The sequence below is a fragment of the Bombus vancouverensis genome, chromosome 6, assembly GCF_051014615.1.
Source record: "Bombus vancouverensis nearcticus chromosome 6, iyBomVanc1_principal, whole genome shotgun sequence".
NCBI lineage: Eukaryota > Metazoa > Arthropoda > Insecta > Hymenoptera > Apidae > Bombus > Bombus vancouverensis.
The window spans coordinates 8103023-8127077 of NC_134916.1; the positions used below are offsets into that span (position 1 = coordinate 8103023).

The following is a 24055-nucleotide window of genomic DNA, read 5'->3' on the forward strand; positions in this document are numbered from 1 at the left end:
TACAAAAATCTAATTTCACTTCTGTCGCGTGCAAATCTTATCCTATTTCTCATTTGTTTCACATTGATCGTTCAAAATCGTCAATATTATGTTAAATAAGATTGAACAGTTTCTACTGTATCTTACTTAGTTTTAGGAACATACTTATAGCATGGAAAATTACAATTAAAAATTAGGTTTTAAGAAATAATAGAATATTATATCGATTATTAAACTAGAATTTCATTGGCACGTAGGTACATTTTTAGATAACAAGAAGGCAAAGTATAGAAAAACATATCAGCATAATACTTTAGATATCAAAATCGATTAATATAATAATTTAGACATGATATTAATAAGAACGATCTATTATAGCCAATGTTCTTCCAGTTTTTAATAACAGCATAAATGAAGAAATATTGCTTTTTGAACGTATCGTTCTATTTGTATCACGTACATCTGTGCATACATAATTAACAATTGTAAAATCATTAATGGAGCACGATAAATAAATTTTTTTCCATATAAGGTCATTTTGTTAATGTAAAAGAGCATACAATCTTTTGCAGCATAGTATCTCAATGAAATACTGCAAACAAAATATTCGAATGTTAAAAGAAATGAAATAAAATCAATCGAACGAACGAGGGTTCTAGATATTAGGAAACACAGTATATGCGTAGATGCATTGGATGTCTGAAATAGAACAAAACAAACTTAAGTAATAATCATGAAAATAATTAAACGCGCAAGTATGAAACACGCGAATACGTTCATCTTTGAAACAGGTACAGATAAAAGATTGTGATTCATGAAACATTATAGGATTGAAAAGAACAGAAGAGCAGTTGGCTTTTCTTGAAGCCACGGATGGAACGATTCAGTCTTGAGCGAGCAATAACGAAATTGTCGGTGTTATCGGAACAAGCGAATCCGTTACGCATTGTCGTATAATAATGTGATGGAACTCAATCGATTTTCTTCCTTCTATACATGTATATATAATCCAAATATGCTTTCATAAAAGTCCCAGGGCTCAGGAAGTTAGAGAAACGACAGTGTGCGATCAAGTCGCTGACTTACACTAATGTTTCCGTCTAAAATGCAATGTATACGCGTTACTTTTGATCCATTACGTTATCGTTATCATATTTTCTTATCTTCGTCTTCCGTGATATTTACTCTAATAAGATATCTAATATATATTAAAATTTCATTAACATGTAAAATTTGATTCTTTCGGATATTTATTAAAATCCGTGCTACAAAAATACCGTCTAAAACTACACGTAAGCAATTTAACGGAGGAATTTTATTTCATTTTCTACCAAAGTAAAATATTCTAACACGCACAAATTGTAGATGAACGAAGGATGAACGTTTGATTTGATATTATAAAAATAAATGTTATACGAAGTCCCACATTTGTTCGCCATATTGTAACGTATCATAGGACGTATATACAGAATATGTATGTTCCCGAATTGTGGGTAATGTAATTAATGTAATCATAGACAAATCGAAAATTGTCGAAAATAGAATACATTAGAAGACGAAGACTTTCTACTGATAGATTTACAAGTATCGTGTCGTGTTACGGTACGGCTTAAGCCGGCTCAACAATTTCTATAAGTAATTCTAAAATATAGACTATATGCCGATTTATATAACTACAATACAGGACAGCAAAACACGCTTCTATGACAATAAAAGCGGGACACTGTTCAAATCCTCGATAGCAAGTAAACATTTTACTCGGTTTACCGACATTCAAATATTATATATATTCGTGGAAATATAAAATGGAAAAATTCGTGGAAAAAGAATGAAATAGCCATGCACTTCCGTTTAAAAACAATTTTTTAGCTTCTCGCACAAGTAAAATAATCTACTTTTAATTATAACATTAACAGAACATAACAAAGTGTACAACATAACATAAATTAAGAAGGTAAAGCGTGAATCTACAACGCGATCAATATATAATTCGTATTTTAAATCATTTTCACTATTCTCCTGTTCAAATTCGATATATTTTATGTCACTTTCTATCGATTCATTTACAAATATGTATCCTGGAGACAAATACGATTCACTAATAATTAAAATATAAAGAAACGGATTAATAAATTGACAGTAGAAAACATTTTTCGTAGAAATATCTACAACATGTATGCGAATCGCTCGGTAAACAGGACACCTTAATTTAAGTAACTTGAATACCATCGAGTGACTGTTACGTTTTACTTTGTTTAATTGATTATCGAGATACAATATGGAACGAACTAACGTCTTTATAATGTAACTAGTACACGAACAGTAAATCATTTTATAAAAATCATTGGAGTAATTATTAATAATACGACTATAAAAATGGATGTAGAGCGCAATGAGCCCCGGAACATACAATATCTCTCACGTGAGTAATGTATCGTCCAATTCTTCTATTTTGCCTTCAGGCTGCGATAAAACTTTGCGCAACACTTTGCTGACTACATCTGACAATGATTCCCTTGCACCGGCATCCAAAAAGGCCATGCAACGCTGAAAAAATCAATTTACAAAATTATAAGTAATATATAAATACCCGAGATTTTCACTTCATAATTTTATACAATAAAGTTGATAGAAATATACCTGATGTTCTTCTTCCCCTTGCCTCAATCTAAGTACTGCTATAAGAGCAAGTTCACTGTTGGCTTTCACGTAACCATTTTTCTCTTTTGTTCCATTTACCAACATAGGTAAAAGCGATTTAAGTAATTCTGGTGACATCTTCTCAGGTGGTATGTTACGAGCCAAATGAATGCATACCTTAGCTAATAATTGTTTTACGTCGTTACTATTGTTATTCATTGACTAAAAGATAAATTACACAATAAATTATTTATATATAAAATTACAAACATAAATTTACATATAATTTGTTGAAATATTCTTACTCGCACGAAAGGAGATAAAATTTGTTGAGGTATAGGTTGTCGTTCGTTCATAAGATATTGAAACAGATAACCACAAGCTCGTACACCGTTCATGGCTATTTGAACTCGATCTGCACTTAAATACGAAAGTATTACTGCACAAACACGATCTTTCTCTTTACTGTTGTAGATAGTTGTTGGAGATTCCTTTAATGCAACAAATAATGCTGCAGAACGTCCGTGTCTAAGCATCCAATCGACACTGGTATCACTACCTAAAATTAATTGAATAACTCAAATATTATATGTATTTTATAAAAAAGAATCTATGAAATGATAAACTACAACTTGAAGTGTGCGACAACCAGATGTTCGGTTCGAGCCGAGTCAGGTTCCGAAAACATCTCGGAACTCGAGAATGTTGGAATCCCCAAGAATTTCGACAAGACAAACGACGTTTCAGGAAGAGTTTGATAAAACTGGTTTAGAACTTGACCCGAGATCCCGAGAAAAATTTTCGTATTCCCGCATACTTCTAACTGTAATTAACGCTAATTATGTATAATATTGTAGCATATGTCGTTTTCTATCGTCTTGAACAAAAGGATATTTCACATTTAAAATATTTATTTTCAATTGTAATTGAATATTCTAGAAATTCCATCATAATTCCAAATATAAAATAAACTTACATAATAGATCTTCGTTAAGAGCAATATTGAGTTGGTCTAGACTAAGCCATCGTATCAACGCCCCAAAACAACCGGCTACGGCGTTCCTTGTAACATCTTCTGGATGTCCAAGCATACTACTTAAAGTAACAAACACTTGTTTCTTCATTGGTTCTGTCATTTTGTCACCAGCAGGCGTAAGCACACCTCTTAAAGCTTGTAACATTGTTTCTCTAAATATAATGAATATGCATTGGTAAACCTCAATGATGCAAATATATAAATAATTTATGAAATATATTCAATCCTTTAGTTTACCTAATAGCTGGATCATCTCCAGTTTTAATGCCAGTATGAAGTTCTGTGAACAATGGGTCAACACGAGTATGAATTACAATGAGATTACTTAAAGCATAAGCAGCTTTTAATCTCACTTGTCTATTACTGTCATTCAATGCTCTCAAGAAAGTGGTTTGTAATTGTGGTAAAAATTGCTTTAACATTACTCCAACCTAATCAAAGCATTTTAGGTATTATTTACTTTTGCGTTATCTTATTATATCTTTATAGTATATCTTTATCTTAATATTGCTCATACATTATAGCTATTATTAGGTTACCCTACCTTGCCGAGCAAGATTGCAAGTGTTTCTAAAACTGCTGCTTTAACACTCCAATTAAAGCGATCGCCGAGAATACGAATTAATGGCCCTGTAATATGTACAACACTTGGTTGTAACGCTGAGGCGCTAGTTAATTTTATAACTTCTCCAAGTCCTTGAGCTGCTTGTTCTTTTGCTTCTGGTAAACCATTTAATATAGCTTCTCTGAATATCGGAAGAATGGGAGTAATTCCTTTCGGCAAACAAAATCCTGGCAATAATTCTTGTCCCTTTAAATCAGACACTGCAAACCGAACAGCTTGTCTAATATCTTGCACATGAGCAATTTGTTGATCAGATGCCAAAGTCTAAAAATAGAATTTAATATATTAATTTCAATAACATTAATTGAAAATTATATTTAAATAAAAAATTTGTATTACCATAACGTAGCCTTACCTTAGTAACTGCTGTAAGAGCTTCCCAACTCATCTGTAGTACATCCTTATCACTGTCTGTAAATAAGTGAATGAGACCTCGTAATAATTGTGGAACATATTGACTATAATCTGCACGTGTATCACGACAAAAGGCACATAACAAGGTTGCAGCGCTTCGTCGTCTAGATGGATCGTTCGCTCTTGTAGCTTCCATGAGCTGATCCATGACTGTTCTAATACCAACTTCATCGGTAACAGATAGGATCACTGCTTGGCAATATTCTAATTCTTGAACTTCATTCGGTGTGCCCTGAGCACTAGAGAGAGCAGTTAATAGCGCTGGTAGAATTTTGTGAAGAAACCTTGTTAATGCTTCGCCTGCTACGCTAGCCAAGATTGATAATGCTTTTGTATTGACAGGGGGAGTTGTCAATTGAGGTACTAAATATGGTAAAACAACACGAGATTTGATTGCCATTACTTGGCGTAAACCGTCTAAGGTATTCTCTGCTTCTGCTGGATCCGGTGAATTTAATTGCGTTAACATTGCTGGTAATATATCATCTAATGCTCTAACTCCTACAGTTGAATGCAAACCGTCAAAGGTTTTTGCTGCTGCCTGTCGAACTTCTGGTAATGGATCGCACAATGCTTTCCTACAATATAAAAATAATAGTCTTTCTAATTATCTGATCATTATTTCAAAATTTTTCAATAACATTCTTTACATATAAATATAAATATTTTTACCTCACTGTTGGAACTAAGCTGACTACAAAGGTTATCACCATGTCTTTATTTGTACTTGTCATAATTTCTGATAATCCAATACATACACCTTGACGTTGATCAGCCTGATCACTTTGTAAACCTTTCTCTAAAATAGGTATAATTTCTGGTAACACCCTTTCACCTAATTTTCTAACTAGATCTCCTAAAGTCCTCGCTGCCACCTGTCTTTTATCATTACTTGTACTAGCTAGACAGCCAAGTAATAAAGTAAATAATGTCGGTAATATTTCTCTTAAAGTTCTCGGTGTATTCGTTACAACAACTTTCCATACATGAAGAGCAGCTTGGCGTACCATCAATGCAACATCCGATCTACCCATGTATAATCCCGCTAAAACACGATTTCGCCTTTCAGCACCAAGTGCGTTAATAATGGCATAATGTGACTGTTCAGTTCCAAAATTATCATCTTCGCTTGCTGTTTCTGTTGACATCTTTCCCGAAACTCCAGAAATTCGATATAACAAATCACCAAGTAATTGAACCGATGAGTATCTAATACGCCAATTATCATCAAAGAGACTCTTTTCCAATTCTGGTAATAGCAACATAATAGCAGAATCAGCATAAAGATTAACGATACGTTGGCCCGCTCTAAGTGCTGTTTCACGAACGTATTCATTCTCATCAGCTAAAGCTTTCAAAATAGGATTAATAATTTGTCCAATATAGGGTGTAAATTCTGTAGTAAATGCACTTGGCATATAAATAAACATCATAATATAACCATCCTTAACATGAGGAGCTATGTCGGTTCTTTCGGCAGTACTAATAATTTCAGGCATAAGTTTGTGAAGTTTTTCAACACCTAATCCCCTCACAACTTCTGAAAGGCCTTGTGCAGCACCTGATCGATCAACGCTACTTGTTTCAGATGTAAGCGTTTGCATTAACCAAGGAAGTAAATCTTCAAAGCTAGATTCACCCATTCCTCGTACCATAGCACCTAATGCTCTTGCAGATACACTTCGTACTTCTGGTACAGGATCTAATAAACTCGTTTTTAAGCCAGGGATGATTGTTGGCAAATATGGAGTTAAATCTTTTTGATCGGTTAAAGAATACATATTTCCAATAATTTGGGCAGCCATTTTTCTTGTTTCTGTTGAACGATCCAAAAATGCTCGTTGTACTACAGGCATAATAAGAGCTAATGATGGAGCATCGATAAAATGTACGAACTGAGTATCTAAAAGAGTTTGAAGACAAGTAGCTGTTTTATGAGAAGGATCTTGTAATGCTTTCAATAAAACTGGTACAATAGCTTGAATCTCTGGATTACGAATTACACTTCCAATAACTTTAAGAGCTTCTGCACCAGCCTCTTGAACTTTTGTATGTGAATCACTAAGTACTTCGATTAGCTTTGGAACTATACTTGGCAAACAACTACTAAGCTGTTTTGGTGCACAATACGCCATTGCACCTAATAACTCAACAGATCCTTAAAAACGCAAACAAAATTATGTAATATTTAGAACATGATTATTAATTTAAATAACATTAATATTTAAATTATTTACCAGTTTTAGTCCTCCAAGAATCTTCTTCTAATGCTGCTAATAAACTAGGTAAAACAAGCTTTACCCCATGTGCAGATAATTTACTCATAACTACACGAGCTGTATCATCGGTAGCAGCTCTGACATATTGACTTGAATCTCCAAAGCACAGCAACAAATGTGGTAATACGTGAACGATGTATGGTTCAAATAACCTACCAAGCATTGTACATAACATTTCGAAAGCAAATAACGCTCCTTCCCGATGCCTATAGTTTTTCTTATCCTGAATGGCATTAGTTAATGTGGTCATAATATCAAGTTGTTTTAATGCTAGTATCCCCATACCCTTGATTATACCTGCTAAACCGTAAGCCGCACCTTTACGTTCCCCATATTTGTCTGATTTTAACAATTGGTCCATTAATTTGTCCACAATCTTTGGTGCATCTTCCTTAATAGAAGGTACAAGATGTGGTAAACAATTGGCTACTGCTTCCTGCACTTGTTGCGATGGTGTGGAAAGAGCCGCGATTAAACGCATAACTATTGGTTTAATACGTGAATCATCTTTGTCCAAGTGTCTTGCTAGTGACCCCATAAGAATAACTACAGATTGTTTGATTGAATCGAAACTGCCAATTTTTGGCGCTTTATCCATAAAGTCTTCAAAAACCGGTAATAAAGAAGTTATATTTGCTTTTCCATGAAGATCAACAACAGCTACAGCAGCAGTTAACATTTCTGTTCGAACAGTTTGATTTCTATCTCCTAAACCAGTAGAGACGAAAAATTGCACAAGTTTAAGTACTGTATCAGCACTGAGAAGAGCTGCCATTTGAGCCAATGCAAGTGCTACACCTCGTCTTGGACCCCAAGTATCAATCGGCTGTTCAACCACGCGTCCAAAATCATTCAACTTTGGTGGAATCATGGCTAACTTTTCTTGATACAGCTGTAGTAATTTGTCCAAAATTTCTGGTACTAGGTGGGGAACATCAGTTAAACACTGCGCCAAAGCACAAGCAGCTGCTTGCTGTATAGGTTCTACAGGATGTGTAATGTCTTGGATCAGTTCATCAGAAAGTATGTCTGTATGCATTACTAAATCTGCAGCATTCCATAACTCATTAGCAAGAATTTTATTCTCATCGCAAACATCGAACTTAGCAATCCATATTTTCCTAACAAGATGAGATAGTTGGTCAGCATCCTCTTTCTGAGATGGAAAAGCTTGTTTCACGACTGTTAATGCTCTTAATGCTGCATCTCTTATTGTAGATAAAGAATTTTGTAATGCACCAATTAAAGAATCTATATCTTCACTAGTTGCTATTGCAGTACCTGGTTGACCGCTACCGGATTGAGCAACATCTAGCAATGTTGCAACTGCATGTGATTGTACTCTTCCACTTGTAATTTCCATTAATTCTATTAATAGATCAAACATATGTTTACGCGGAAGCAATTGGGGATGTCTCATATCTTTAAAATCAGAAGAACTTCCTCTTTGTTTAGCATGTTCTTGTATTATCTGTAATCCTTGAACAATCATATTATCGTCCTTATAAGATAATAAGGTCTTTTTTATAAATGGAAAGACATAGCAAAAGGTCGGAGCTGTAAACAACTTCTTTTGTTTTATTGTTGTTGTGTGTAAAAGATTTAAAGTTCTCTTTACCGCTGTATCAAGATTTTCCTCTTCCCAAGCTTGATTCAGATCACATTGTGGTTGTAATTGTCGTAACGTAACATGTGCTACTAAATCACTAAGAACTGGATTATTTATTTTCACAATCCTCTTTAATCGGATATAAAGATCACACATTGCAGGAGCAGCTAATGGTGATCTTAAGTTTTTCAAAATCGGAAGTAGAAAATCTTTTAAATAAAAAGACAATTCTTGTCCATTTCCACGCATAGAACATATAATTAGAGATACAGCATTATTTATTCTATGTTTCAGTTCTGTCAATCTTTTACGGATTGCATTTTCTTTTGCCATTTGTGCCTTAAGGATTTCTTCTTGTTTGGGTGTTAATTTAGGTTCCTTTATTTTTCCTTCTTTCTTTCGTTTTTCATATAATTCTCGCCTAAGTTGCAATTCTTCTTGCTGTTCTTTAAACGAATACACCTTACTCTCTCTTTTCATGTTCATTGAATTAAGAATATCATTTTCATCGCTTGTTGGTAATACGCTTTTGTCATATAATTCCCCCTCTGGAGTGAGATAAGTAAAGTATTCGTCTTTAGTGACTTTTAAGACCTCTGGATCATCAAGCTTATTTGTAATGTTTGACACTATTGCAGGTAGTATGATGTCTGGTATAATTGATATCACTTTTGTCAATGCATTTTCATAACTAGCAACAGGCTTATAATTTTGCACAAGTATTTTTTTAATTTCATGATTAAATGAACATAAAAAATTTTTTGGAACAAGATTAAAATTCTTTGCAACTTTGAACCATAAGTTTGGCATTGCTTTATAGATTGCAGGATGATGAGATGGTATTAATGCATCTCTTGTCATTTGCATAGCAGGTAATTCAAACAAAAAAGAACCTGAACAAATAGCAAGTAATCCATCTGCAAGACATCTGCCAGTTGTCTCGCAACTAGAAGAATCTTCTTTATTTTCTTTATCATGTTCAGACTTGATTTTTACATTTTCTAAGAATTTATTATATTCCATTAATAGTTCTTGTGCAGGATCATATGTACTCAAGCCAGTTAAAACTTTTTTAATTAATGGAAAACAACGTTTCCTTATTTTATATTTGGGGGCTGTTGCACATGCCACAATTGCTCTATGTACACCGTTTAAAGCTTTTTCATTTAATCTATCTCCGAATTCAGTAATTAGTCTTTCACAAAGCAGCATGAGGTGATATAATATATCATCTCCACAAGCTGACAAAAATTTTTCTGAAAAGAATATTTGCTCGTCAATAGCATTCCATAATACAGTTTGTTTGTCATTCTCCACTTGATTAGCAAGAACAAATTTCAATAACAAATAAGAAGCCACTAAACCCTCTGTAACTGCAGCTGGCTGTGCAGATTGTTGCATAGCTCTTATTATTGCTTGTACGAGTAATGGAGTTATTGCTGCAGAATAAGAAGCTACTGGAGTAGAAAAGAAGAGTTTAATATAAGCAGTACGCACTGCCGCAGTTGAAGTTTTAGCATTCATGCCCTTTTTAAATGCATCTATTACACATTTTGGAACATTATTTGTAAATTTATTGGACCACAAGGCCATCATTTCAAGAGCATAAATTAAAGTTTTCTCATGAACCTCAGTTTCAAGAACTTTGATAAAATGTTCACAAGCTGTTTCGGCTAATTTTTCAACACTACTTCCTGAAGCTGCATTGTAACTAAGATTGCCAGCACCTTGTAAGACGGAAATTTTATGAGTTGCAACTGTAAGTTTTCCTTCTGATCCATGAAATACAGCAAATACGGATGACAATAAATTTTCCAAAGCAATATTATCTGAACATTGAAGAGCAAGTCTACGACAAGCTCCTACAGCTTCATCTCTAACTAAATCTTCCTTTGAATGCAAATTGGCAAATAATCCTTTACTTATATCTTGACTATACTGACTTAAATCGAGACTTAAACCACTTAGAATATATCCAACCGATTCAATGATAATTTCTGGATTTCTTAACATAGCTTTTTGCAAAGCCGGTAATAGTTGACTTTTAAACTCGTCATGAGATATTCTACGGAGAAGAGGTATAGCATTATGAACAACATATAGATCTGGTTTTTTCTTACAACTAATAGTTAGTTTTATGAAAGCATCTATGGTGTTTGTCTGAAAAGAAAAACAAATATTTATTTGATAATATTTACTACAAAGAATAAAAGATATTACTGATATAAAAACAGATTTTTCAACACAAAAATATATTATCAAATATAAATTTACCTTCAGTTTCACCACTAATTCACTTTTCTTTGCATTAACTAAATACTTAGTGAGTAAACTAGCAAGAACAATTACACCGTTTCCAACTTCCAATTTTGTTAGTGTCTCTAAATACACAATATCAATATCTTTAACACTCAACCATTGATGCGCTAATAAAACATATACTTTCTGCGTCAATTTTTTATCCATGGATGCCAAAGCTGCTGCACTCAAATTTGCTTGTGCTTCAATGAGTTTTGGTAATTCCGGATTGATGTCTGAATTGCTTTTGTTTCCGTGTAGAACAATTAATGTTGACCACTTTAATGCAAGATACGCCGTTAAAGCTGTATTCAGACTACAAAATAACATTTTGTTAGTAACTTATGAACATTAATACATAGTTCAAAATATAAATTTTTTTTTTAAATATATGCATTTGAAAAACTATGTATGTAATTACGTACGTAGGAACTACATTTTTATGCCATGTAGCTTGTTCTATGACAACATTTGTCATATGCTTTATTGAAGGTGCTGGTTGCTTTCTCAACAATTCTTCGATTAAATTTTTCACGTAAGATTGGGAAGTAGTATCCTTATATCGATGTAAAGTAAGAGATACGGTTTTGCAAATTCCATTAACAATTTTCTCATTGATGCCTATAAATATAGAAATTTAATAAATGTTATATATTGACATATTATGAATATTCCTTCAACCATTTGTAATATGAATTTATACAACTACTTATAAGCAAAATTTTATTTTATACATTTTCCTCTTATATAAATTATAAAAATAAATATCTTACACATAATTATAATGTAATAGTATACATATATTTTGCATCGTCTTATAATATAAAAATTAAAATAATGTAATTATTTATTTATTTTTATAGTGAGATTAATAAAGGATAATTTTATACTTATTTTATACAACATAACATTATATATAAAAATATATAATACTAGATACATATGACTGAGATACATTAATTACTATATATAATTTTACATATCTCATGTAATTGAATAAATATTAAATCTACATCAACATATTAATATTTAGGATGTGTATTGAAAGTAAGAAAAAATCGAAAGATTAAGAATTATAAATGCGAATTATATATATATTGTAAATATTATAATAAAAAAAAATAAGTAGTAATATACATTCAGTCTTGTATATTATTTAAATTCTAATATTCAATATTATCTTTCTCTCTATATTAATTTCAAAATATATTTATAGGATACAATATAATTTCCTTTCTCTATGAATAGATATTTTCGATCTAAAAAGTTATACATTTTTATCAAAAGTTTATTCGCATTTTCGTTTCTTACCAGGATTTGACAATACATTGACGACATTTTGTAGAATCTCTCGCCGCTCGTTTTTACTGGCGGTTTGAACTCGGTTTGGCAAATCTTTTAATGCTTTCGTTAACTGTAACAAAATCAAATTTAAGTAGTTATTAATTACAAGACAATAATACAGTTTCTGAACTTCCACGTGACAGACTCACCTCGACATCCGCCATATTTCTTCAAAAACCGGACTGCCCAAAGCGCCACCCTCCATTGGATTAAACAGCATCCAAAATAAATTGTATACATACGTACTATTGAAAATTGTTATCCTTTTGAATTATATATCTCATTCAATTAAATATATATTTCAGATATATGTACATTTCAAGTACATATTTCGTTTTAAAAAATTGTCAGTACATCGCGGAAAAAAATTTGTTTTCACAATTTTGTGTAAATGTGTGTGTGCGCGCACGCGCGCGCGCGCCTGTGAATGTTAATCCTATATTTTATCAAAATTGGTTCATATTATTTAAATAGTATGTTTTCATAAGTTAAAGTTTTTTATTTTGTATATAACAAAGTAGGATCCATACACTTTAAAATTTGGGAAAGTGCAAGGTATAGTACCCACTACACCTACATATTTCAGGTACTTGCTAAGCAAATATAACTCTGTGTGTGTGTGTGTGTGTGTGTGTGTGTGTTTGTAAACAAGCTTTTTGTTTAATGTCAAATTTTAAGATATCCTAAAAGGATATAATACTTATTAGCATTATATTGCTTTTAAATATCGGTAATATTAAACGTTAAACAGTATTGTACAGACGCATGCTTACTAATTAATCAATTAAGTTGTTAATAACACCTATGAAGCATTAATAATTGTTTAATCGAATTTGTTAAAATTTGATCAAAGTATACTATTATCAGGGAGGAAATCTATTACTATCATATTAGAATTTGAATTTTCATGTAAATTATTATAAAATTTCATCTATTTTCTAATAGTATAACGTATGGCGATAATTGATAAGTAAATTGCTGTTTTATAGAATTTGTAACGCAAATTTTTATGTTGGCAGTATGTATTAACCTGTCATATATGTCGGATGTTTAAAAAATTAATATATTATAAATATGATCGTTGTATAGCCGTGATAATTGGTAACAATTATACAACTGATGTATGTATATGCCCAAAGGGAAAAAGAGCTAACAGTATTTTTTTATATCTTAATCTGAATCTTTTCAAAAAATTTCAATATCTATAAGTTAAATAATGTTTAGGCAAGGCATTTAATATGACTGCTACACCAGCATTTATTGAAGGTTGGAGCCTAGACAAAGTTTTAGGTTCTGGAGGATTTGGTATCGTCGAACTTTGGATACATGAAAGTGGTAAAAAGCTTGGTATGTTTTTTTATTCTTTAACAAAGAAAATAAATCAATAAGATTTAATATTTAATATTTTATGAAAACTCTAGCAATTAAAATATGCAAACGGGAGGTTGCACAATTAAAAGAAGCACAACGAAAAAGATGGATTAATGAGGTACAGATAATGAAACGTTTAAAGCATCCAAATATTGTTAAAGGGTTAAATTTACCATTTAAACATCCTGACGATAAAGTAGATTTACCTTTATTATGTATGGAATTTTGTAGGAAAGGCGATCTGAGAAAGGTAAATATCAATATATAACTTATCTCTCAATCAATGAAACGATAGTTGTATTTATATTAGCAATGTTTGTTAAATTGCAGGTTCTAAAGAAAGTGGAAAATTGTTGTGGTGTTAGTGAAAAAGAAGCAATTAGTGTAATGAAAGATATTTCTTCTGCGATTGAATACTTACATTCCAATAACATTACTCATCGTGATCTGAAACCTGAAAATATAGTTTTACAAGATGAATGTGACATCGTAAGCAATATTGTATTAAATGTAGATTTTATTCAATATATTACAAATGATATTAATAACATATACATAAAATATATTTTAGATTTCATATAAATTAATAGATTTAGGATACGCAAAAGAACTTGGAGAGGATAGTACATCTGGATCTTTAGTAGGTACATTAAATTATATAGCTCCAGAACTATTATGGAAACAAACATATAGTTGTTCTGTAGACTATTGGAGTTTAGGCATTCTTTTTTATGAACTTGTTACTGGAACAAGACCATTTTTACCTAAAATGCAACATACTATGTCGTGGTATGCTATATAATTATGAAAAGTTTATAATAAAAATTTAAACATTGGTTAACTTATATATTTTTTAGGATGCAACATATTAGAAATAAAAAATATGATGATATCTGTGCTTTCAAATCAAAAGGGAAGGTAGTTTTTGGTCAAGATATTACTGGCCCTACAAACTTATCAAAGTAACAACTATAACATTGTTTGATAAAATGAAAAATAATAAAATATTAATTTTATTTAAACTGGTTATATTTTTTTATTAGAAATCTTCGAAATAAATTAATAGAATGGTTTAAGGTTGTGTTACAATGGGATCCAAAGAAAAGAGGGAAACAATATGAAAGTGGAATATCGAAGCTTGTGGTATTTGAATTACTGCATTCTATTTTATCAAAACAGGTATTTTAATGTAACATTTTTCATACATTGGTATTTGAAAAATTTACATAATTATTTAAAATATAAATAACATTTTAACTTTTTTCAGATAGTTCATGTGTTTGTTGCATCGATGTATAAAATTAATACATATGAAATAGATAGCACTACTAAGATTACAGATTTACAATATATGATTGAAAAGGATATTGATATACCAATAAACCAACAAACTTTAACAGATTATTTTGGTAAAATTCTTATTGAAAATCAAACACCACTTTTATCACAAATTCAGGTATGATGATATAATGCTTTGTATTTTTTTATGTTAGTATGCAATATATAAATTTATTTTATATAGTATTATTTTGATTTAAACTATCAATTTCCCTGTAGAATACAGATTTATTTGTCTTTAAAAATGAGAGTCCTTTAATAGAGACCATCCCTATACCAGCAATCCCTATGGAAATTCGAAATATGATAGAATTGCCAAAAGGTCTGTTGGATTTTGAAACATTACAAGATTATTACAGAGTAACAATATTTTTTATCAGGCAACAAATAAATTTGTTTCAATTGTATATTTTTGCCTTAACTATAAAATTGTAAGTATTTTATATATACTTTTATATATTAGTTTGTAATCTATCCGCAGATTCATCTATGAAATTAGTAGTGGTTTATTATAGAATTTTACTTATATACATATATACTGTATAATATTTCAGAGATTTGGTAATCGAAAAACTTGATACATTTAATAAAAATATGACAAATACATTAACAAATATAAATAATCTTCTAAGTGAACTATCTATAGTTCGTATTAAATGGGAAGGAGAAACTATAAATAAGAAGAAATTGACAGCTTTGGAAATTAATTGTAAAAAAGTTGCTAAACTTGTTAAGGCTGCTAATCAAATAAAATTAAAATTTAATCCATTGATAGTAGAAAGCAGTAGATTAAGCAATGAAGTAAAATCTATTGATTGTATTAAAGATATGTTTGAAATGTGAGTAAAGGACAATGTTAAAAATGAATTTTGATACTAATTGAGAAAAATTCTTTTATAGTATGATTGTGCGTTAAAGAATAAGAAGTGTAGTAGTAGTTATTTTTCCTACAAACATTGGAAATGTTATAATAAATGCGGTTAAATACAAGGATACATATATGACTGTGATTATAATTTATTTAACAGCAACTTATCGATCTCACTTTCATAATAATAAATAAATCATCATTAATAATTCATTGGCAACAAGCAATTCTTTTGTAATACATTACTAATACTCTGAACGATCAAAGACAAATAATTGTTTATTTTACAGATGATAAAACTTTTTGAACAAAATTTTTTCTTTCCGATTTGTATCAAAATCCACCGCCTATTTTTAATATTGTCCTTTACTTTTTTACTATCATATTTGAATTTTAAACAGATATAATAAAATCGAAAAAATCTATGAATTGCATAAAGATGAATATTCTCATAAATATGCAAGACCAACAGAAATAGCAAAATTAATTTTTGAATTCTTGAAAGTACAAGGAGTAGAGTTTCACAATATTTCTGAAATTATAAAGTATGTATATGGTCAATATATTGTATATTAAACTATAATTGATGTATCTTACGTTGATATAATATTTTCAGACAAATGGCGAAATTGGAATCAGAACTCCGAACATTGGAAATGATTTTTGACTCAGTTATTGCTATGAAGACAGTGTACTGTGAAGAACTTCAAAATATAACACATCTTACTTCCAATGTGTTCGATATTTCTAATAAAAAATATTTAAGTCTATCTACCTCTACAAATAAAGCTACAAACGTTTTATTACACGATAGTACGGAAATATCAAATGAATTTGACAGTAATCAATTTCTAAATATATCTAGTATGAAACATAAGGAAAAGCTAAACACAGAAAATGATGTGATATATGATAACTTAGTAATACGTTACACGTATGTTTCATATTATGAATTACTATCTAAGAAATAAGTACATATATAAGTGTATATAAAATGAAAGTATAAAATATTTTTATCTTTTATTTCGCCAGGTTAGATAATCTTTTGATAGAAATGCAAAAAAGATACATGGAACTGCTTAGCTTGGAATCATAAACACAAATATAGAATGTATGTATTACATTGTATTCGATTTTCAAAACTTTATTTTTCTATCTCTCAGCAATATTTCATTATTTTTAGATTAAAGATATTTCTCTTTGTCAAATTTAATATTAATTTATAAGACAATAATTCTATAAAATATATCTTTTAGGAACTTATTTAATTATTTATGGTTGCAGTATATTGTAGTGATCTTGATGCTCTTGGAATATAATGTCGCACGCCCCATTTAATATTAGCATTTTTGTCTGTTTTGATATATGTATAAATGGGACCATTTGTTATATTTTTCAGTCTCATTTTCCATCCAATATTATTTGATGATGTTAAATGATCTGTAAAAGATTATGTATCAGTATGAAAGGTGTTGAAGATATTCTACTAGGGGAATACCAAAATTTTATTTTATGTACTGATCCAAAATTAACTATGAAGACACAAAATGTATGATAGTAATATATAAGCATGTACACATGTATATGTGCAGTGAAATTAAATAGTTCAGCATCAAGATAAGAATACATGATAATGAAGCTTTTCTATAAAGTGCCTATGATGTGCAAAATTATTTGATCTTTTCAAGATGTCTTACAGCTGTTCTTACATATTGTACATTTTATGTGAAATCTGCACTATACGTTTATGGTTAGTGTATTATGTACATTAATAATTAATATATATTATATGTACGTGCGTGTATATATCCTTGCTTTATATATTTTAAGTAATGTTGTAAAATTACTTTAGAGATAGGATTTATAAATATTATTTATAATTTGGTTTTATAAATGTGTTTTAAATGTTATTTAACGTACCTATTTTAAAAATTACACACAGGATCAAGTATATAAAAATAGTTTTTAATATCTGTAACAGAATTAATCCTTTATATATATATATATATATATATGCCATGATTATTTGTAATTAAACTATACTCACAATCCAGATGTTTAAAATTTTAACATCCATTGTAATCAACACAACAGTAAGATACTGAGTATTTTATAACAAAACAGTACCAGCAGCTCTTATACTTTAAACTTAACAAAAACTTACACGGTTGAATGAATAAGTAAGAGATATGTTTTTATCACACTTTCACTTATAGAGAAATTAGTATTTGTAATTTTTATTAATTCATTTTTCTAAACCTTACATACTAAGATGTAATAATTAAAATACCAGGCGAAAAATAATACTATTATATTTTAAAACGTGTTTTATTAAAAAAACTGTATATACATCCTAAACTGAGGATTAAACAACGATGTTAAAATAAATATGATTTTCATTTACTATTACTTTCTCTTCACTGAAAAACCTTACACACTATACTATTTTTCTAGATTGTCCACGTACATTAACAATTATGCAATTTCACATATAAAAGTTCATTGTACATTAACTTGACAAGTAAAAAAAGAGGAAAAATGCGAACTTTTTTAATATCTATTTATCAAATCTTCCGCGAGAAACAGATATTATTCATTGTCACTGATATCTTCGTCAGTTGTATACTCGGAATGTTCATCAGCTGCATCTACATCTTCCGCAGTTTCTTCGTCTGAAATATCCCATTGAGGATGTTCCGTGGGTACTTCTGGTGCCTCTTTCACATCCAACTGTAAACAAATATTTTTGTAATAATCATAAAGTAACAATAATACTGAAATTTTCGTTTACGTAATATAAACAAAATTTCATTACATACCTTAATATCTTGAGCTTGATCAAAGCCAAGATAAGAATCACTACGTAAACATACAGTAAACGTATAAACACCTGGCCACCGGGGCGCTGTAAATTTCAACTGAACTTCTTCAAAATGTGCTAACGACGTAACATAAATAGGAGTTGTCAGTAAAGTTTGACTCTTGCGATCACAGATGTAAACCCACCAATATTCCTGTTTCACATCAGGAAAGAGTGGACAATGAACTTCATGTGATATATTGCTTCTTCCTTCTAAAACTTTCTCTCTCTTTGAAATTCTTTGCTGAAATCTGTTTATAAAAACATTAATACGTAAATACGAGAGATCGTTATTATGTGTATGGGCTGGGGCAGTAATCGTAGTACAACCAGATAGGTGGTGATACTATGTGAAAAAATAAAAACTGAAAGATTTAACAAGTATACCTAAATCTTTTCAATTCGGCTATTTTTTGAGAATAAATAATCCACAGGTGTTTAAACTACATTTGAAAATAAGTATAAAATTTAGAATAAAATCTTTTTATGAGATACTTCATTTTCAAGAAAAATAAGTTTGAAAATGTATCATGTGCTTGTGTTTATCAGACCAATTCGTAATTAAACATGTTTAAACTTTATTTTCTTGAAAACGAGGCTTTAAGCTAATAAAAAAATTTTATTTTACATTTTTTACTTATCCTCGCATGTATAATAACTTCTTGTTGGTTGTTTACCCATACCTAGTCGGTACTTAGCCAAGTTAAAGAGTATTTGGTAAATTTTTAAGCTTGGTTTTCTTAGAAACGAGGCATCATATGAAACAATTTTATTCTATATTTTCGACATATTTTTTCACGTAGAATCACTCTCTGCTCGGTTGTACTACGATTACCGCCCCACCCTGTATGCAAAGCGTTCTGCTTGAATGTAAACAGTAGAATATCTCACAAGGGATTAAAGTTATTAAAAAATTGCTTTTAGAAGAGTTGTTTATTTTAAAGGGGCGCATCATATCGTGCAAATTATTTTTTTACGGATCTGGTAATGGGGGAGATTTTAAGCTCAATTTCATTTTTTAAAATAGTGCCATATATTTTTTTATACTTTTTAAATACTGCTTCGTGTCTTTTCTCGTCTTTCATATGACGGATTAAAGTTAAAATATCCGCTTAACTAATAATTTCCTGATATGAATAGGTTAATACTTTTTTTATAGGAAATATGAAGATCGGTCAGTTAGTCTGTTAAAAAATATATGGTGGAAAAGGAGGAAAAAAAAATTAGAAGAACAGAAAAAAAGAAAAAAAGAAAAGAGAAGAAAAAGAAAAAAGAGTTGACCCTAAAATATCTCTCACTACTGGATTTGTAACAGAATAATTTGCACCATCTGACGCTTATCATTGAATCAAAGAACTTTTGTACAAGTCATTTTCTGATAACTTTAAGCCCTCGTGAGATATTCTATTGTTCTCAGTTAAACGAAACACTCTGTATATTAAATTATTATGAAATATTTTACCTCTCCCATTCTGTGTCATCATCATCTATGGACACATCTTTTTTTTCATGACCATCTTCGTCATTACTTCTGTCACTATCAACATCGCTGTCACTGACATCAGATAATTTATCTTTGGAAGACTCTTTTTCTACCTTATCTTCTTTCTTTTTCGCATTAGGAGTATTCATTTGTTGAGCATTATTGCTAGACTGAAATTGTGTCTGAGCATTCTTTGTGGAAGCAAACTTTTTACTAGTACCTTTCTTGTGGGACTTCTTTTGACCCTTTCTTTGCCTAAGCCATGCTGGCCTTTTAACAGATTGGTTTTGTTCTTCTGATACTTCATCAGGAGCTTCATTGTTTATTTTACTGTCATCAATCATGGTTTGTTCCTTAATAGAATCATCTCCAAATAAATGTTTCATATCTTTACGGGTTAATGATACTGTTACAGTCACAATAGCACCAGCAGTATAAACAGTTGGATTTTCATCGTCAATTACTGTAAAATATATTTTACTTTAAAAAGTATTTAAACATAACTACAAACTATGTACATACAAGTATAGAAATTATTAAATATTAATAATATAATATTAAAATATTATAATTAAATATTAAATAATATTAAATAATTTTTACCTTCAGACCGTACTTTAAATTCTATATATGGCATACTTCCAAGAACTTTCATTACATCCTCATATTGGCTATCTGATAAATGTCTAAGAGTCAGTCTTCTTTCTTCTCCTTTTAATTGTGCGAATTGTTGAAGACTTTTGATTTGATGCTAAACCAATTATAAGTCTAGTTAAATTTCTAATTATAATATATAATGAAATGTAGGTTATTCTAAAGGTTAGATTAAAGTATTCTGAATGATACCTTTTTTGGTAAGAAACATTTCAGATTATCTTCTGTTATATGTGGTAATTGTAGAAGAGGATTTTTAAATTCCCAGAAGCCTTGTACTATCATTGCACACAATTTCATACAATTTTCTACAGTTTTTATAGTTGGTAAACGTGGAACTGCAGATAAAAGAAAACATTCATCAGATTACCAGTGTTTAAATATGTATTGCTACTATAAAATTTTTTCGTTTGTATGTATTTAGGAAAACGTAGGACAGGTTGGGAAACCTACAATTTATAGCATACATATATACCTCTTCTAGCATAAGCTAATAGAATCACTCGATTAACACAAGTTACCATTTCTTGAATCAAATATGGACATTTTTTTACTATATATTGTCTATCTTTTTCTAATGTTTCTGGATTTAATAGTATACGAAATAAATGTGCATGAATTAGAGCTCTAGCTTTAACTGAATATGAGTCACATAATGGTGTTGCCTTGTTTTTTGCACCTAGATCTGGTAGCTGCTTAATAAGCTGAAAATGAAACAAATACAAAATCTAGAATTACCTTAAGCTATTAATTTCTTCAGATAAAGAAATTTTCAATTTCAAAGTAAACAATAAGAGCCATACACCACTTGTTTTACATCTAGTACAAAATTGTATTAAACCTGACATAAAAAGAATTGTACATTACAATAAAATGTATTCTATATATATTCATTATAATTATAATAGTAAAAACCATTAAAATATAGTGCACATCTTACCAAACGAACTTCTTCACTGTCTGTATATCTCTCGACTATCTCTGCATTTCGTTTCTTATGAAATTCGAATGAAGCAGCAAGAATCATAATAACTCTTTTTAATGACATTGAAGGATATTTAATAAAAAAGATATAATATAATTGAGTGGTTGCCAACAATACCTAAAAACCAATAATATATTAAGAATTATTAATATTCAATTTTTACTAATATTTGATTATATGTATATTGTAACATAGATGTATTTACTTGGTCACCAGTATAACGAATGCTTTTATACCACCACATCCCAACAGCCGTTGGTAAAACAAACATGAAGACCATTGAATAGAATCCTAAAACCCAAACTGAATTTTTTTTTTCGACTATCCAAGAAGGTAAAGCAATTCCAAAACTCATTGCTCCTGGACCATCTGGATTTCCATACTTTTCCCAATTCTTTCGTGCTTCTTCATCCGTTAGGGCTTGATATGCTATTAATTCATGTGGAAAAAAATATCTTTGTTTCAACAACAATTTAAATTATCATGAACAATTATTATTATTTCTATAATATTTTATTTTATTACACACGCACGCATGCGCGCTCGGATGCACACACACATCCACTCTATTTTATGTTTATTCTAACCTTTGGTTAACCTCATAAAAGCTTTTTCATTCCCAGTTTCTTTATCAGGATGAAGAATTAAAGATAATTTGCGATATGCTTTTTTAATGTCACTTTGAGATGAGCTCTATAAATAATAATAATATCATAAATGTTAAGTAGATATAGATGTATAGTAAATAAAATTGATACTTTTTAAATTGAATTAATTGTACGTACAGAGGAAACGCCAAGTATTTCAAATGGATCAAAATTAGCCATTTCATAATCGAATTGTGATACCTTATATGTCAAAAAGATAAGGACTACCCATCCAAGAATGATAAGAAATTTGCTACAACAATATAGCAACATTTTAAACGTCTAAACTTTATATACAATTAAAATATATATATTTGATATGAAAACATAGTTACTCAAATAATGCTTTGGTTTCTTTCCAAGGTTTATTAAGTCGTAGGATAATTTTCTTCTTTTTACATCCATCGCATTGACACTCTTTTGCTTCTTGATCAGGATCTATTTATAAATAATAATAATAATTATATGTACCATTCACCTTATTATTACCAATAGTACGTAGTTAATTATATGAAAAATATGAAAAAGATTAAATTTTCCATAATACCGAGTTTTTAAATTATTAAGAAAAGAATGTTTATAAAATTTTATATAATTAAAATTTATTTGAAACATAGTAATTTGTTTAAAATCGTTAGAGAATAAAAACAGTGTTTATTTGTGCATGTTCTGTGTATTATGAATTACAATAATTTACTGATATAATATTTTATTTAAATATTGCCTAATTTAAAAAATCTATCTTAAAAACGTAAAACCGATGGAATATCTTAAATCATATATATGTACATATATATATAAGATACTTTTTTATAGGAATACATTATTAAACTTTGAGCGCAAAATCGGAATATTAATAAACCTTAAATGTTTTACTAAAAGTGATCAAATATTATATAGCATACTCTTAAATATTATTGAGAACATTAGAAAATTAGCAACGTGATATTCATAATTAACAACTCATTAATCCCTTGCCACAACATTATGAAGTGAATGTGATAATGAAAAGAGTAAATGTAAAACATGGTGAAATTACATAACTCGGTTGTAAGTACGTATAAACATAGAACGTTATCGTAATATCACTTATTTTCTATGTTAATCTAAATAGATTCGTCTAGAGCTAACCTTGTTTGGGGCGACGTGGCCAAAAATAATATGTCACAGGTATTTGAAGAAGGGCCGAGAATGATAGTAGAAAGTAGAAAAATGTCCCACCGCTTTCGTCGTATTGAAATTTTTGGCCGCTCATAGCTCATTAAATTACAATCTTTAAGTATATGGTTTAAGTACATTCATTACTAAACTCCACTTTGAATTCACGGTATCATTCAGTATATACAGTACAGTTACAGAGTTGCGTCGTCAAGACTGCCAACTCAGCACCGAATGCTATTAGTTTAGGTCTGATGTGCAATTGGCGCTGTCGATTATGTTTATATAGAACTAAGAAGAAGAATGAAAAATACGTCAAAAATCACAATGATTAAGTTTGTTAACAAACGATACGTCGCCCCCACTGTAAAGTTACAATTACAGACTACTCTACTGTGTTTAAGTGAACTTAGAATACGCCATTGCATGATAATACGGTAGTTTTGTAATTCTGTTGCATCCTGATC

General features: G+C 30.0%; 3 protein-coding genes across 5 annotated transcripts; 1 reads left to right on the forward strand and 2 right to left on the reverse strand.

Annotated features, from left to right (window-relative positions):
• Positions 1-958: 958 nt before the first annotated feature.
• Positions 959-12453, reverse strand: l(3)80Fj (lethal (3) 80Fj). Its single transcript, XM_033336767.2, has 13 exons — positions 12374-12453; positions 12192-12294; positions 11306-11501; positions 10857-11196; positions 6932-10742; positions 5367-6852; positions 4636-5272; positions 4200-4544; positions 3893-4086; positions 3596-3807; positions 2925-3178; positions 2620-2841; positions 959-2526 (listed from the first exon to the last, which is right to left on the reverse strand). Exons 1-13 carry the CDS (start codon positions 12386-12388, stop codon positions 2398-2400), a joined length of 7944 nt encoding a protein of 2647 aa, XP_033192658.2. The 5' UTR covers positions 12389-12453; the 3' UTR covers positions 959-2397.
• A 590-nt stretch (positions 12454-13043) lies between these two features.
• On the forward strand, positions 13044-17425 carry IKKbeta (inhibitor of nuclear factor kappa B kinase subunit beta). 3 transcript variants are annotated; one of them, XM_076619541.1, is made up of 13 exons: positions 13044-13571; positions 13646-13845; positions 13926-14084; positions 14167-14384; positions 14453-14557; positions 14639-14774; positions 14863-15051; positions 15153-15364; positions 15488-15772; positions 16203-16346; positions 16418-16735; positions 16834-16912; positions 17058-17425. In XM_076619541.1, the coding sequence occupies exons 1-12, from the start codon at positions 13463-13465 to the stop codon at positions 16895-16897; spliced, it is 2139 nt and encodes a 712-aa protein (XP_076475656.1). In that variant the 5' UTR covers positions 13044-13462; the 3' UTR covers positions 16898-16912; positions 17058-17425. The 3 variants fall into 3 exon arrangements, with proteins under 3 accessions (XP_076475656.1, XP_033192237.1, XP_033192238.1); XM_033336346.2 differs by having other exon boundaries at positions 13045-13571; positions 17086-17425; XM_033336347.2 differs by having other exon boundaries at positions 13047-13571; positions 17201-17425.
• Positions 17426-18110: 685 nt separating this feature from the next.
• Sec63 (translocation protein Sec63) lies at positions 18111-23994 on the reverse strand. The gene is made up of 12 exons (XM_033336345.2): positions 23562-23994; positions 22766-22868; positions 22569-22683; positions 22371-22476; positions 21989-22212; positions 21739-21900; positions 21274-21502; positions 20991-21136; positions 20748-20895; positions 20124-20607; positions 18621-18912; positions 18111-18531 (listed from the first exon to the last, which is right to left on the reverse strand). Exons 1-12 carry the CDS (start codon positions 23683-23685, stop codon positions 18391-18393), a joined length of 2274 nt encoding a protein of 757 aa, XP_033192236.1. The 5' UTR covers positions 23686-23994; the 3' UTR covers positions 18111-18390.
• Positions 23995-24055: the final 61 nt, after the last annotated feature.